Source organism: Mirounga angustirostris, unplaced genomic scaffold (genome assembly GCF_029215605.1).
Source record: "Mirounga angustirostris isolate CCGP_5_RB_7025 unplaced genomic scaffold, mMirAng1.0.hap1 SCAF_16, whole genome shotgun sequence".
NCBI lineage: Eukaryota > Metazoa > Chordata > Mammalia > Carnivora > Phocidae > Mirounga > Mirounga angustirostris.
In genome coordinates, this window is record NW_026991724.1 from 26,215,344 (window position 1) to 26,232,229 (window position 16,886).

The 16,886-nt window shown below is 45.7% G+C and overlaps 1 protein-coding gene across 3 annotated transcripts in view; it reads right to left on the reverse strand.

Moving 5' to 3' along the window:
- CFAP263 (cilia and flagella associated protein 263) overlaps positions 1 to 15,379 on the reverse strand; it is a 25,644-nt gene extending 10,265 nt beyond the window's left edge. The window contains exons 1-7 of one of the 3 annotated variants that reach the window (XM_045891021.3): positions 15,177 to 15,379; positions 13,974 to 14,100; positions 12,814 to 12,975; positions 9,991 to 10,146; positions 8,936 to 9,016; positions 6,366 to 6,521; positions 1,828 to 1,935 (exon numbers count right to left, since the gene is read on the reverse strand). In XM_045891021.3, coding sequence (XP_045746977.1) covers positions 1,828 to 1,935; positions 6,366 to 6,521; positions 8,936 to 9,016; positions 9,991 to 10,146; positions 12,814 to 12,975; positions 13,974 to 14,100; positions 15,177 to 15,277 — 891 coding nt within the window. In that variant the 5' untranslated portion in view covers positions 15,278 to 15,379. The remainder of the gene's footprint in view (positions 1 to 1,827; positions 1,936 to 6,365; positions 6,522 to 8,935; positions 9,017 to 9,990; positions 10,147 to 12,813; positions 12,976 to 13,973; positions 14,101 to 15,176) is intronic. The other 2 variants (XM_064580293.1, XM_045891022.3) reach the window with 2 other exon arrangements.
- Positions 15,380 to 16,886: the final 1,507 nt, after the last annotated feature.

Here is a 16,886-nt window from a genome sequence, read left to right on the forward strand (position 1 = left end):
CTGATGAATGGATAAAATGAGGTGTATCCATACAAGTAAATATGATTCAGCCATGAACAGAAGCAAAGTCCCGACACATATTATAGCACAAATCTTGAAAATACTGTTAAAGAAGCCAGTCGTGAAAGACCACATACTGTATGGTCCCTTTTAAATGAAACATCCAGAGCAGGCAAATTCACAGGGACAGAGAGTGGATTAGTGGTCACAGGGCTGGAGGGTGGGAGTGAGATGAGATGGGGAATGGACAAGGATTTCTTGCAGGTACAGGGCTTCTTTCTAAGGTGACAAAAATGTTCTAAAATATTGTACTGATGGTTACACCATTCTGGGAATGTACTATAAACCATTAAAATGTGCACTTTAAATGGGTGAATAATATGGTATGTGAATTATAACCCAACAGAGCTGTTAAAAAAGTTCACAAGAAAACTAAAATATACTAAGCAGTGACTGCCAGGCTTTTAAAAACTGATGTTATGTTTTACTTATAATCTAATAAATGTCCCCCCAAACAAATACCACAGAAATCCTGCATGAGGAGAGCACACAGACTTTTGCTTTAACTTTGTTACTGGCCACTCTGTACCGAGACCGGTTTTTTTGCAGTTGTCGGTTCTCCATCGAGGATAGGACGTGGATGCCATGACAAAACTGAGTCAGATGTAGTCATCCTGTGGCTTTTCGGTTATCGTGGACAGGTTTGGGGCCACGCATACTGCTGGGGATACTTAGGCCCCTTCAAGACAAGGCCACTAATAACTGTACGAATGGCTTGGGAGGCTGACAACTGTCAAAGCATCGCTATCCTGGTCCTAACGGATCACCACAAAGCCTGTGACACCTATTTCAAAGATGTGGAAACTGAGGCCTGTCTCATTAAAAGGCTTGTTGAAAGCTAGAACCTGGCAACACCAAAGCTTATGCTCTTTCCCCCATCTTTCCAAAAAAGTCCTCTGAGTCACATCCTTTGTACATTTAGCTTGCTGAAATTCAGCTGTAGGTACTCAGCAAAATAGTGAGAGTACTAAATCACAATGGAGATGTAGGGAGCTCAGATAATGCCACACATCTGTTCACACAGTGACCGCAGGCCCTGGAGTGGGCTCAGGACAGAAGTCACAGGTCTGTCATCCCAGCATCCACTGTACCGAGTGAAAATTACATATTTAAAGAACTCTCTATCCTTTACAAAGCACTATATTTTGGCATGTGTACTTTTTCTCATACCAATTAGATGATTACATGCATTATAGGCTTTTTTGTGATGTTGTATACACAACACTTTGAGTATGGTACTTTTCAGGTCACTTAAGGAATTCTCGAGGGTTATTTGGACTCTACATGATTTCTAGATGATTTTGTCATTTCTACACAACTTCTAACTCTAGACCCTAACCCAGCAGTAAAATACTACTGGACTAAATACTGCTGGACTAAAATACTACTTTTTTTTTTTTAAAGATTTATTTATTTATTTATTTGAGAGAGAGAGAATGAGAGAGAGCACGAGAGGGAAGAGGGTCAGAGGGAGAAGCAGATCCCCTGCTGAGCAGGGAGCCCGATGCGGGACTCGATCTCGGGACTCCAGGATCATGACCTGAGCTGAAGGCAGTCGCTTAACCCACTGAGCCACCCAGGTGCCCCTGGACTAAAATACTACTAATACTCCAGGTACCATTTCCTCTTTCAATGACCCAGAGTTATTTTGACTTTCATGGTCTAGGCTTTTCTAGACAAAAACCTAGGTCTTGGTGTACATTGGCTCAAGCCCTTGTAGACAGAAGGAGATAAACACCAGAAACAGCATATTTTACCCTCTCCTACCTCCTCTACTTGTAGGGTTTCTCTTTCAATTTTTTCAAGTAATTCATTTCTCAGCAAGATCTCCTTGTCCAGATTGATGGACATTTCCATTGCTTGGTGTAGCTTGCTCTGAAATATAACACAGCAAGTCTTGAGCAAAGATGATCACTCAGAACTACAGGAAGGACGGACAGCTCTTTTTTAAGCAGGATGACAGCAAGACCATCCAGGAACTTGGGTCTGCCCTTCTCAGAATCCTGGTGCCTACATGGTAGGGGAGGTAAAGACCTGCAGAGTGGCCGGACACACCAGGACCCAGATTCTGCCCCATTATTTACTAAAAGAAACTTTGGGCAAGTCCCAGAACCTCTCTAAACTTGGGCTGGTTGCCTCATAGGGCTGTGGAGAGGCTCAAGGGAGATAATGGTGGTAAAGTGTTGAGCAGAGCCTGACACATGGAGAACACTCATACAAATGGCTGCCATTACTGGATGAAGAGAGAGAAACACTCCCCGTGAGCTACCGGCATCCCACTTTACAGATGAAAGAACTGACTCTTTGGAGGGTGAAACAATTGGCCCAGGGTCATAGAGATAAGAGGTTAAGCAGGGTTTGAACCCAGGCAGTCTGACTCCAGGGCCCACAGGCTCCAGCACCGCTGACCCTGGAAGGCTCCGTCACGAACTGCCCCCCAGCTTCCTCTTGCATCACTCGCCACTGCCCTTTGGCTCCCCGCCAGGCCCCTGCTTCTCCGATTCGCCCCTTTGCTGCACCTTTGTCTCCCCAGCAGGGAAGGGTCAGCCTGGAGAAGTTGAGACATGGTTTGCTGGGCTGAAGAGTGAGCCAAGTGACAGAAGCCAGTGACTCCGGGGGGATCACTCCACGGACTCTGAGAACACACTCACCCTGCACCAGGCACTGACCAGCACGGCAGCCTAGGCCCTGCCTGCCAGAGGCCGGCTCACAGCCTAGATGGAGGCGCCAGAAGCCATATAAAGCTGCAACTGTGCCTGGCGCTGAGAATATGAGGACAGTGGTCGAGGTTTCCCTGGGGGAAAGGATACTGGAAAGGGAGCTGAAAGGCTGTTGAGTGTGTCTAAGTAAGAGGGGAAGGGAGAACATGCCAAGCTAAGGAAAAGCCTGAGACAGGGGATGCTGGAGCAATATACCCAGGGTATCAAATCTTAGACCAGGCAGAAAACCCTGGAGCCACCTGCCTGGGGACCTCAGGGCATTGGGGGCCATTCCCCTCATTTCTCTTCTCGCCAATCCTCCCTTCTTTAAGGCTCATGTCCTGCTCCACATCCTGCACGACATCGCTCTGCTTAGGAAAGTGCCGTGAGTAAGAGACCAGACTGAGGGGGTGGGCTGCGGGGGAGGGGAGGCAGCACAGGACTCCACTGCAAACCAGAAATTTGGGTGCGGGGAAAGGAGAGCGGAGGGAAGGCATTAACCCCACAATGCAGAGAGCCAAGGCAGGAAAGAATGGAATTGCAAAGGCTACTGCAAGGCAGTCCCTGGCTCTACTGGGGCTGGGCTCTCCAGAAGGTATGAGGAGAGCTATTTGTGATTCTGAGCAGGACGTTGGCCACTTGAGGTGGCTACTTCTGAAAAGGCACTTTAGCTTTCTCTTGCTGTGTACCAAATTACCACAAATTTTGTGGCGTAAAGCAACACCCATTTATTATCTCAGCTTCTATAGGTCGGAAGTCCAGGCACAGTGTGGCTGGATTCTCTGCCCAGGTAGGGTCCCCTGGGGCTGAAATCAGGATGTTGGCCAGGGCTGGCTCTCCTCTGGAGCTGGGGTCCTCTTCCGAGCTCACAGACTTGGCAGAATGCATTTCCTTGAAGTTGTAAGACTGACGTCTCTGTTTCTTTCTAGCTGTGAGCAGGAGGTGGCCCTCAGCTCTTCGCAGTCCCTCTACCTTCAAGCCAGCAGTGGAGAACTTCTCGCCTAGAGAATTCCCTCCATGCTTCAAATTCCTGACTTCCTCTTCCAGACAAAACTCTCTGCCTTTAAAGGGCTCATGTGATTAGGTCAGGCCCATCCAATAATCTCCTATTCTTAACATCAACGATGGCAGAACAGAATCATACTACATAATCATAGAACAGAACAGAACCTAATAATTGAACCCATCATCCCCACAGCCTTGGAGATTGTACTGGGTATATACACCAGGGGGTGGGGAGTCTTGGGGGACATCCTGGAATTCTACCTACAACAAGGGACTAGTTTACATGGGGATCACTAGTTTACAGTCAGTTAGGAATGACACATCATGGCTGCCATCACACGCTTATATTTTACCAGATTCCACGAGGCAGGGCTTGACAGCATAAAGATGGAGATAAAGGTGCCCCTTTGGCTGAAGCTCACGCACCAAACTCACAGAAGAGACCATGTCTGTCTCCTTCATACCTATATCCTCAGCACTTAGCCCGGTGCCTGGCACTCCACAGGTCCTTGTATGTTTGGTAACATTTATTCTGTATATGCGCTGCTGAAGCAAACACATTGGTAACAGTTATTGTGCATGCTTTCACAAGGTCTTAGAGATGGGTATTTGATATTCATATGAAAGTGGTCCCTCCTGCCACCCTCCCATCCCCTAAACACACACCTCAATTGCTAGCAGCTCACTTGACAATACTGGCTGAGGACTTGCTTGGCCAGGCACTGTGCTCAGTGCTAGGAACACAGCAGAGACCAGCTGGAGCTCTATCCCGGTGGCGAGTCACAAAAACCTGCCTCTGACCCATGGTGCCTAGTGGAATCCCCATTCAAACCCTGGTGAGGCCTGACTCCAAAACTCTGCCTCCATTTCTCCCAGAAGACCTAAGAACTGACACACAGAAGAAATGAGCCTGCTTCTCCCTCCACCCGTCGCTGTGTCCACCGGAGGACTCCTGTAGGCATCTCCTCCCGAGCTCCACCATCTGCTTACTATTATTTGAAACAGGCCTACAGGCACGATGACCCCTGGGATCCTGCCTGGAGAAGCTCCCATTCTACGCACTGTGGCCCGTGTTGCTGCTGCATGGGTATCGCAAACAATCTGTCCTTTGCGTTTAGACCTGTCCTAAAGAGCTCAGGCCCTGGACCTGGCAGTTTCATTTTACAAACCAGTAGCTCCACTCCAAACCCCTGGCTTTTCCACACAAGACCAGACAGGCCCTGTGCTACTTAAGTTGATTCCACAGGATACGATCAAGATCCAATGCCATGTAGCCACATACTACCCAGCTCTCCAGCCAACGAAGGCTCAAGTCACAGGGACCGGCTTCATCTTGAAATTACAGTGATCAGATAAGCTAACTACTGATAGGATGAGATCAAAGTGGAAGATCTGTTGCAGACGGAGAACACATGAATTTCAAAATGCCAGCATGATGTTATCTATGCGCTTTATGCCAGGGACGGGCAGCTGGGTTAGGTGGGACACGCACTGGACTAGGAGCCTCAACCCTGTCAAAAACTTGTTGCTTGAAGTTGGCAGTTACTCTCTTTGGACTTCAGGTTTTTCATTTGTAAAAGGAAAGTGCTGGACAAACGTAATAGTCTAATCTAAACACTTCCAAATTTACGTTTTAAACTGACACTGTGTGGGCCGAATGAAGACCACCTGTGAGTTACCTAAGCCTGTAGCCACCCCTGTCCTGCAGGCACTAGGCCAGGGGTCAGCCACCTTGCTCTGTAAAAGGCCAGATAGCAAATATTTACGTTTTGTGGGCCGAGAGGCAAAACTGAGGATATTATGTAATTACTTATATTAACAAAAGAAAAATATAAATTTCCACACATTTTGTTGATGGAATTCAAAATATAATCATTAAGTACATTTTGGAATACAGGTCTACTAATGAGAAGAATGGAATTTCTGGGGGAGAAACCAATTTTGTTTAATTAGGTTTCAAAGGTAGCATTCTCTATCAAATTGGTTACAAATATCCTTCTGTAAAAACCATTCTTAGTTCACAGGCCAGTGGGCAGGATACACTGGCCCACAGTTAGCTGACTACTGCGTTATACAATTTGCTAGCAGGGTGGCTGGGCATTTATGGCTGTGGTCCCTGCTTAATTATTAATAGTACCTCTCTCTCTCCCAAAAGGGTTCTGTGTGGATGAGGAATCATATATTAGTTTTCTGATTTTTAGCTAAGAGAGTTTTCTTCTGGAGGGTTTTAAGCAGGGAAGTGCTTCTTACAGGCCTAAATTAAACAGGGCCCTAAATGTGGTTAGTTCTCAAAACTCACTGTGCATAAAAAACACTGGGGGCATTAAAAAAAATAGATGCATGGCCCTCACGCCATAATTCAACTGGTCAGGGTTGGACTAGGGTGTTTGTATATTTTCAAAAATGCAATGCACAGCTGGGTTGCAGGAACACTCAGAGTATTTGAGGAGAATGGCTTTGTCAAGAGAAATCAGGGAGCAACAGTAGACGGAAGGACCCCAAGCCCTTGTGTCGCACCTCAGCGGTGCATGGCAACCTCACTGTGGCTGGATAGGTGGGTGTGGGAGGCCTCGGGGACCTGGGCATCAGGGCGGACCTTACTTTGTATGTGTTGAGGACCTGCAGGGTGTTTCCAGATGCCAGCTTTAGCTGGATCAGTTCTTGATTCTTTGCTTCGATGGTCTCTAAAAACTGAGCATTCTCAATCTTCAGCTGCTGAAAATCAACCTCATGGAGAGCCTCGCCCACCTCTTCCTTCTATAGCTCAGAAAGAAGAAAGAAATGATGTGAGGTTGTGACTTCAGAATCTGACTCACACCTTGCAGTTACCGATGAGATTCTGAAAGTCAGTCATCATTCAGTCATTCAACAAACATGGGTGGGGGATCTGCTTGGTGCCAGGCATGGTGCAGGGCACTGGGGTGGAAATCTGAATAAATACAATACCCCCTGGCCTCAAGGAGCACATATTCAACCAGGGTTCACAGACAGGTCGCGGTGTGGTGTAGTGGGAGGGGCAGAGGACACACGGAAGCCCCTCAGCCAGGCCAGAGAAGAAAAGCTTCCCACTTAAAAGGTAGTATCTAAACAGGGCTATGAAAGAAGAATAAGAAGGAGACCATATAAAAGTTATTTTTACCCTGGAAAACCCAGGACCAGCAGCCCATAAATTCCCTTCCTGTGATCACATGACATTTCTGTACTGTGGTTGTATCAGGGTACTGGGTTCCCTCCCCAACCTGGCCTGCCTTACCTGCCCCACCAGGTCTAGGCTATCTTACATTGGTGGTAGGCAACAGCCAAACCCAGGAACTGTTCCTCAGCCCCGTGCTCTACCCACGCAATACTACCTCCAAGGAGGCTTCTTCCCTTTCCCCTAAACCAACACAACAATTTCCTTAAGCCCCAGTAATGACCCATCCTCCAGCTTAAACACTCCTAGGAGGAGAATCCCCCACTGTGGCTCTGTGGTCCCTGCTGCCATTGCCCCTGGCTAGCAGTGACGCATCCCGCCTTTTCCTACCACCCCCACTCCCCGCTAGCCTGTGAGCTCCTGAGGTCAGGACCACCTCAGTGTCAGCTCTGTGCAGCAATGGCTTAGGCTAAAAGTCATCCATCTCCTCCCTCCCTCACACTTAAATCCCCTCCTCAGGATGCCTGAGCTTGCATGAAGCCCGGAGTACCAGGAACTCTCTATCTGGAGGCCGCTCCTCTCTACTTTCTTACACTAATCTCATAACCTCAAATCTCCTTCAATGACATGGCCACCCCGGCCTTCACTCCACTGGGGACCTCCAGAGCTGTGCGTGCTCTCCTCCCCACAGCCCGTGCTCTTGGAGCTAGCAGCCAGCCCTCCTGAGTCTGCTTGGGCCCATCAGCCCCAGGTCCTCTCTGATGGTCTCTCCGTTCCCCTTGCTCTCTGGCTCCCTCTGGGTGAGCCCTAGGTTACCAGTTCTTTCAAGAGTACAGCTCTCACGGAGACGTGATGCTCCAGGTAGGGCTACGCGGAACGAGAGGAGCAAGCCCACCCCTTTCTTGGGCGGGGGGGCCCTGTGGTTCTCTGGGTGCAGCCCAGGCCACAGCATTGCCTCCGGCTGAGCGGACTTTATCAGGTACTCTACGGTTAAGCCAGCTGCTACCTGTGCAGACCTGATCCTGGGGATCAAAATGGAGGAGCTTACATTTGTGCTCAGTCACTTCACGTTGTTGAAGCTGTCCCAGTTTGTCTTTCAGGATCCCAAGTCAATCAGGCAATAGTTCCAGACTCTGTCGTTGTCAGTGGCCGCCTCTAATGCACAAGCTGTCGGTGCCCATGTTCGAGTTAATTCGAGGGAGGGAGCCGTGTAATCACACTTGAGAGGCCCCCTGCCCGGTCTGCTTACTGCGTTTAATTAGGAGCCTTTAGTCGGCTGCACAGGCAACCAAAGCACACTCAAACTGTGCCACCCAGGCCATACTCACCAAAAAAGGTCAACAAGTATGTCACGAGGGTCTTTTAAATTCAAGCCAACTTCGTCTACAGATGTGCCGGCACCAGAACTGTAGGAGCTTCCTATCGCGGCTGTGACAAATTACCACAAACTCCGTGGCTTAACACAAAAATCGATTATCTTACAGCTCATGAGGTCAGAAGTCCAAAATGGTTCATGGGGTTAAACTCAAGGAGTTGGCAGAGCTGCATTTCTCCTGGAGGCCCTGGAGGAGAATCTGCTGCCTTGCCTTTCTCAGCTTCTAGAGGCTGCCTGCTCTCTTTTGTTCATGATCCCTTCCTCTATCTTAAAAGTTCATCACTCTGATCTCTGCTTCCAGTATCCCATCTCTCTCTCCTGTCTACCTCTTACAAGGACCTTTGGGATTATATTGGGCCCATTTAGATAATCCAAAATAATCTTCCTTTGAATCAGGGGGAGATTATTTTAAGATAATCTCAAGATCCTTGACTTAATCACCTCTGCAAAATTCTTTTGCCATGTGAGATAACAGATACACAGACTTCAGGGATTAGGACATGGACATCTTTGGGAATGAGTTGTTCTACCTTCCATGGTAACGAATGAACGAATGTACAAATGAAAGAGGAAGGAAGAAGGAAGGAAGGAAGGAAGGGAGGAAGGAAGGAAGGAAGGAAGGAAGGAAGGAAGGAAGGAAGGAAAGAAGGGCCAGCCACATACCTGCCTCAACTGTAAAAGCATCTTTTTCCTCTGCACTTTGAGAGAAACATTTTTCAAACGTAATTTATCCTTCATATTATCCTAAAAAAGACAAGTAAATTTTAATCCACTTTTCTTTGTCTTCCCTGTTGGTTTGAAAAGTTGGTAGGTCTGGGGCTACAAACTAAACCTTGAGCCCTAACATTCAGTCACTTATTTTTAGGTCTTTTTACATTTACCCAAGCTGGCATTGCTGTAACACTTCACTCATGACAGGGGCTCCTGGGTGGCTCTCAGGGTCCTGGGATTGAGCTCCGCATTGGGCTCCCTGCTGAACAGGGGAGTCTGCTTCTCCCTCTCCCTCTGCCCCTCCCCCCACTTGTGTGTGCTCTCTCTCTCTCTCTCAAATAAATAAATAAAATCTTAAAAACAACAACAACAACACTTCATTCATGACCAAGAAGCAGAGGTAACTAGGTCTGCTCTGTGTAAATTCTCTACTGCTTTTAAATTTGATAATTTGGGTATATAGTTTGGATATAGGGGTCATTCCTGACAAAATGACCTTATGATCCTTTGGTCTTTTATTCTCTTGGTAGTTTACATAATTTTCATCACTTATAACATGTTAAGATTAGTAACCCTACCTATATCAAGGATCCAAAGCTCGACATGCTACAAAATCTCTGAAAGTGAAGGAACATTTTATATCTCATTGTTATAATAATGGAACTTAAAGAGCTTGAGATTTACCTGTACCCTCCATAGAGTCACCTGACTAGATAGACTCACACCACTTTTCTCTAGAAAACATCAGATCTTGAAACAAACAGCAACAATAAAAAAGAAAAAAAATCAGTCTGAGATACTATTAATATTCACCTGGCCTGATTGATTTTAGCCTTGATAAACATGCATTTTAAGACACACACTTCGTGGGTTGCAATAAATCTCCACGTGTGGACGACATTTATGGTAGGCCAAATGGAGTGGGGCTGTGTCACATGGATCATTTTTATGTCTTCATCCTATGAATCTATTCTCCCTTTCTAAGCTCCAGCCTCCTGCCAACTCACCCTCCGGCGGTTCATGTCCTCAATGTACTTCATCACTTTCTGAGTGGCCAAAATACTCCCTTTCTTCTTGTTTATGGTTTTTAGAATATCTTTTTTAAACTCATGCACTGCTTTCTGAACTTCAGCCCATCGAATTTCGGCTTCCTCAATGATAGCCTGGAGGAGTCAGCACAAAGAAAGAACAGTTTCCAAAAATCCTCAGGGACATCTCCCTCTAAGGAAACCTAAGTTCTCAGGCCTCTTTGTGTCCTAATACATAATGTTTCTTCTTAGCCTTAGAAATATATCTCTAAGATACAACTTTGACTATATGAATGTTATTATTAAAAAGCAGGCCTTGGGGCGCCTGGGTGGCTCAGTCTGTTGAGCGTCTACTTTAGGCTCAGGTCATGATCTCCAGGTCCTGGGACCAAGCCTCATGTCATCGGGCTCCCTGCTTAGCAGGGAGTCTGCTTCTCTCTCTCCCTCTGCCCCTCCCCCGTGCTGGGGCACTCTTTCTCTCTCAAACAAATAAAAATTTTTTTTAAAAAGCAGGCCTCAAAAAAAAGGGGGTATCCGTAAGAAGGGGGTGAATAAATAAAAACAGGGCCTCACGCATCTCTACATATATTTCCATATCTGAAATATTACTTATCCACTAAAAATTATAACATTAATATAATGTGATAGGATAGGATAGGATATAAAAAATAATCTGGAAAGATATACACCAAAACATTAGCCACAGTCACATCCGGAGAGACAGATGACCAGGGAGACCAACACTCTTAATATATATATACTTCAGTAATTTGAAAGAAGATGGTATCAATGAATATATGTATTGACATGGAAAGACAGTAAATGCAAAATACAATTTACAAAATAATATAATACTTTTTATAAAAAAATTCATATATACCTAGAAAATAATCTAAACTCTAGGAGATAAACACCTCTAGGTAGATTGTGGATTCTTACAAATGTTCTTTTAGCTTATCTCTACATTCAAATCTTGCTACAACATAGACTGTCTTTAAATAAGAAAACACACACACACGTCATCTGAAAGAATAAAATGAAAAGGCATCTGTAGCTGCACAGCAAATCACCTTAGTCCCAGCTTTGTCCCTGGGCACCAAGAAGCGAAAGCATCTTCCTTCATTGGCCAGTCTCTGCCCTCCCCATGGTCTTCACGTGCCTGAACATCAATCCACCATAACTGCCACTTTCAACAGGTCACTCACTCTCCCGCTCAGCCATCCTCATTGGGGTCCTGCTTTCTAAGGCATCAAAGATAAACTCCCCTGCCTGGCTCTCAAGGTCTCACAGCCCCAATTTCCTCATACAGCCCCCAAATCACACCAGCCCCCTCGATATCTTGGACTTGCCACGTTCATTCCCACCTCTACTTCCTTGCTCATGTCATTCACCTGACCTAGGGTGCCCTTCTCTTCCTAGTCCTCTACTTTATTTCTCATTATTCTTCAAGACCATGCCAAGCCCTATGTATAGCCCCACCTCTTCAAAAAAGTCTTCTTTGGCCACTCTATCCCACATTAACATGTTATAATTCAACAATGCATGTTTGGCAAGAGAAAGAAGGAGGGGGGAGGGCACAAAGAAGGGAGAGAGGGAAGGAAAGTTAGGTTTATGTGGTACAGATGATTCTACCAATAAAGACATGAGTCTACTGATCTATCCCTCTGGAGGCAATGAGTGTGAGTCTGTGTGCCCACATTTAGAAATAGAAAAAATTCTAAATAGAACAGAAATATTTGTTCTTCATACAATAATGCTCTCCAATGCAAGCCAACAACTCCATCCATGGGCAACTGAACTAACAGTGATGTTTCTTCTCTGGAGGAAAACTGACCGTTATTGGTCTCCAACAAGACATGGACCATGGTCATGAGTGCTGCACCCAGAAAGCGATTTAAAGATTTTTCATCCAACTCACTGACTTAAACCCCAGACTCCTTATATTATTAAGGAATTACCATACATTTTTAAGTGAATTCATGCTTATTATGGTTATTTTTTTTTAAAGAATCCATATCTTAGGGGCACCTGGGTGGCTCAGTCAGTTAGACATCTGCCTTTGGCTCAGGTCATGATCCCAGGGACCCAGAATTGAGCCCTGCATCAGGCTCCCTGCTCAGCAGAGAGCCTGCTTCTCTCTCTGCCCCTCACCCAGCTCATGCTCTCTCTCTCTCTCACACTCTCTCTCTCAAATAAATAAAATCTTAAAAAAAAAGAATCCATATCTTAGAGACATATACTGAAATATTTATAGATAAATGATATATTGAGGTGTCACTTCATAATAGCCCAGTGGCCTATCATGAGGGAGAAGTTGGGATATGGAGGAAACAAGGGTGGCCATATGTTCGTGGCTGTTGAGCACACAAGGGTCCATTGTGCTAGCCTCTCTATATGTGTGCATTTTTGAAATTTCCCATTTAAAAAAGTTTAGGGGTGCCTGTGTGGCATAGTCGGTGAAGCACCTGACTCCTGGTTTCAGCTTAGGTGGTGATCTCAGGGTCGCGAGATCGAGCCCCGTGTCAGGCTCCGCGCTCGACGCGGAGTTTCCTTGAGATTCTCTCTCTCCCTCTCCCTCTGCCCCTCCCCCCTGCTCTCCCTCCCTCTCTGTCTTTCAAATAAATAAATAAATGTTTAAAATTTGTTGTCTCCTCAAGCAGGTGGGAAGTTCCTTAAAAGTAGGCCTTAAATTTGTCTTCTCCTACTTATGTTTCTTTCAAAATAATAAAAATTAAATGAACATTCTCTATGAGGTGGAAGTGGGGAGCCCAGGTAGGGTGGGCTACAGAGAAAACAGTATACCTCATGATGCTGCAGGTCTCGTTCAGCATTTGCTCTCATGTGCCTTATTTCATCCTTCATGTCTTCCAGCTCCTTTTGTACAAGCTCACATTTTTGGTCGCAACTGAGGCCTATCACACGGTCCATACCTATGCGGGATTTGGATCTACGCCTACCTCGTAACTGCAACACAAGGAAAACCAAGCCATTGTCAGGTAGGAATTGATGCTCAAGTTGGGCATCAAAATGACTACTGAGACCTGCTAGAAATTACTTTGAGTGACAGCCAGGGAGAACAAACTCAGTGTGAAAGGATTCGGGATATTAGGCCCAAGGTGATGTTTATTTCACAAGTCAGCCTAAGGTCCTGTGCTAAAGAATTCAAAGGCTTATGTTGGATAATGAACTGAAAATAAATAAGGGAAAGTGTCTTGAGGGTGTGGAAGGACTGTGAACCTGCTATAGACTAGCATTCAAGTCAGTGTCAGGGGAAGTCCAGAGCTCAATGCTTCCTAAACTGAACACAGAAGAGAAATTGCTATCTGGGGGCATAGTATTAAGCAAAAAACAAAACAAAACAAAAAAAACACACAACTAAACAGACAAAAATATTTTGATTCCCTACACATTTAAGCCAAAGGTCGCCAGCAGATGGCCCAAGGGAACGTGTGGGCCTAAAGAGGAGATTGGCCCTCAAAAGACAGATCTACATCCAGTTTTAAATTTTCAAAAATTAATTACCCACATTTGAAAATCAGGAGAGTCCACTGAAATAATCTAGATTTCCAGCTTCTCTTGTAAAATCAGCTGCTCTGGCAATACCAGGCCACCTGGTTGGACTTTTAGACGAGTGAGGAACTCTCCCGTGTCCACAGCAGACCCACTTCACTCCTATATGTGGCTAGCTAGGCCCTGCAAACATTTGAGTCCCCCAATTTAAGGGAATTATTTCAAACAAAGATATTCTGGGTGAGTCAATCCACTATTAATTGAAATTGATTCCCTTCACACTCACTTGAAAGAGAACCTTGGGAGGGAAGGAAGAATCAAAAGTAGAACAGGAAGAAAATCACATGCCCCTCCGCCAAAGAAATACACAAAGACCAAAGGCAGATACAAAATACCACTTGCATCTAAAGGGACAAACAAAATAAAAGAATTCTTAGGTCTCCACAGTGTACCTGTGCAAATTCTGCTCCTGATATTTTAATTTCTGATAATCGTGGATGTCGCTGATCTCCGGGCTCCAGTTTATTATAATATTTCTCAAACATCTCTGTCTCAGTTTTGAGAGCAGAGTTTCCATAGCTGCAAGACAGAGGGTACCTAAGTAAGTACTACTAACAAGAGTTTAAATCCCAAATAACTAGTATTTAACACTTAATATGACCTACATATGACCTTCTGCGAGACACTTAACATCTGTAAAATGGGAATAATAACAGCACCTATTATTTAGGGTTGCATTAAGGAATGCAAAGCCTTTACAACAGTGCCTGGCACACAGTAAGTGCTATTTAAGTGTGTGATTTTTAAAAAATGTTTAATGAGCCACAAAGTTGAGAGAACTGGGATTATATTGAAAATTGTTGCTGAGATGAAGCTACAAGTTCCACCTTCCAGTATCCTCTAACCCATTTGTGAAATTCCTTCTGAACTACTACATGCTTGAGATTACTACATAGGCACAATCTTCGGATGTTTCTTTGGTTTGTTTCTCAGCTGTTCTTCCCAGCACCAGAGAGATGAAGTATCCACAAGAAGTGTATTATAAACGGTGGGAAAGCTTTGAACAGATGGTTTTTAAACAACTAGAGATGACAGCTAGAGTTTATCCTGTATGTGCCTGCCAAGATTTTGACCTTTTTAGCTTTTCCATATATATAACATACAGGTTATGCGTGCATGTATACATACATATATGAACAGCTTGGATATTTTCATATATTACTGAGTGAATTCCTGTAGGCTGAATTTTAAGATTAATGGAAAAGGTTCAATGGAAAGGCCGAGAAATCAAAACGCCTTTTCTTTTCTTTTCTTTTTTTTTTTAGCATATCATGCCCCGAGTGTCAGCTGTGGAGTCGTACCTGCGTCTGAATCCCGGCACCACCGCTGACTAGGAAGGTGACTTAACCTCTGTGTCTTGGTTCCTCACCCACTTTCTAGGGCTACTGTGCCATTATAGAAGGTCCTACGTGCAAAATAATTGGCGCATAACAAGTAGTCAAAAAATTGCAGCTATTAGTAATATTACCTCAGTTCTGATCTAAACTATGTATAGACATATAGAAGGTACATCTATTCAGCTGCTAGAACGGGATACGCCGTGAGACCAAGAAGTACAATTGACCTCTGAACCTCCAGAAGCCGGCCGGCCGTACCTGAGCTCTTCCACCAGCCCACACAGCTGGATAACAGGCAGCTCGTTCTCCTCCCCGCCCTGCAACTCGCTGACAGGGGTCTCAGAGTCCTCATCAGTCATGACTCTGCCCAAGTGGCCCTGGGCCACTGCTCAGTGAAGCCAAGAGCGCCGTGTTCCAGCGGCCGAGCGTCACGCGGGCTGCGACCTAGCAGAGCGTTGCCGGAGCGACCGGACGCGTGCGTGAGGGGCGGGGCTTCCAGAGGCTCCGCCCAGCGCTGCTCCACCCACCTCCGTGCTGACTAGAGCGCAGACGCTTCTTAACATGCTAATACTAGCAGCTACTGTTTGCTCCGCACTTACTATGCCCTTGGCACCGTGCTAAGCATAATTTATGCAAACCCTTGCAACAACCTTGTAATATTATCTATTATTCTGCTTATTCTCCAAATAGAGGAAACAGACCCAGAAAGTTAATTGGATTTGTCGGAGTGTCTGCCTTCCCCTACCTCACTGTGAGGCCTCTACTCCATTCACCCTCTGGTGCTTCATACGTTCTAACTGCAGTTTCTCTCAATCCCCACGTCCTGCATTCCTAGAAGGAAAAAAACTGGTTGATTATTAAATGGCATAAATTCAAGAGACATCCCTAAATAGGGATTACATCCTGGGGGAATGTATGAAACAGACAATTCCAGCTCTCACTTCCAGTTAAATGAGGAAAAGAGCCCCTAAACCCACTGTTGCTAGTGGAGCGAGGATAGCAACACTGTCTCGCCTAACACGTTTTCATAATCATCATCTCATTTAATCCTCAAAACGGTCTTATGAAATGGGTATCATTTTACAGATCAGGAACTGAGCAATAGAGTAGCTTAGGCGAGTTGTCCGTGGTCACACAGGAATGGAATCCAGCTCTGACAGAACCCCAAATCCATGCTGTTAACTTCCACACTGATGTGCGTCATGGCAACGATAGGCAAGGCAGCAGTGAAGTTTTCTGTCTGCTCCCACCCGGATGGAAGAGGGCAAAGGGCAGAAGGGGGCAATCTTCTCTGAGGTGGAGGTGGGCACTGGATGTGGTTAGAAAGCAAGCTTTGATAAACTGCTTGGAGTGGAGGTCAGCCACCTTCTCCCACCAAGGGACATGCCTTAGCAACAACATATAGTCACTAAACTCTAAAGAAAGGCTTTTGTTTTTTTGCATGGGGTGCACAAATTGGGGGCCAGAGTGGAATTATTGGAGATGATAGCAGAGAGGCTGAGCCCTGCCATCATCTTCTCTCTACTGGTAGGCCTCCCCAGGAGCAATGCAGACCACATTTAGAAATACTTCATATGCTCATATACCAGGTGATACAAATAGATGCCAGCCCCAAAAGGGCCTGGGGCAAGAAAGGACTCTGCTGCAGGTCCAGGCTATGGTGCAAACAGCCCTGTCAATTGCACTATATGATAGAGCAGGCCCTACAGTGTTGGAGGTATCAGTGGTGGGAAAAGATGCAGTGTGAAGCTTAAAGCAAGATCCAGTGGAGGGACCACAATGCAGGACTTGGGGTTTTGGAAAAAGACCATGATGTCCACAGGAGGAAATTTCACGCCTTTGGAAAAACAGCTCCTGGCCTGTTACTAGACCCTGGTAGAGATGGAATGCTTAAGCATGCATCCAGCCCTGATCATTGTGACCTGGGTTGTGTTGGATCCACCGAGGCATAAAGTTGGACAGGCCCAG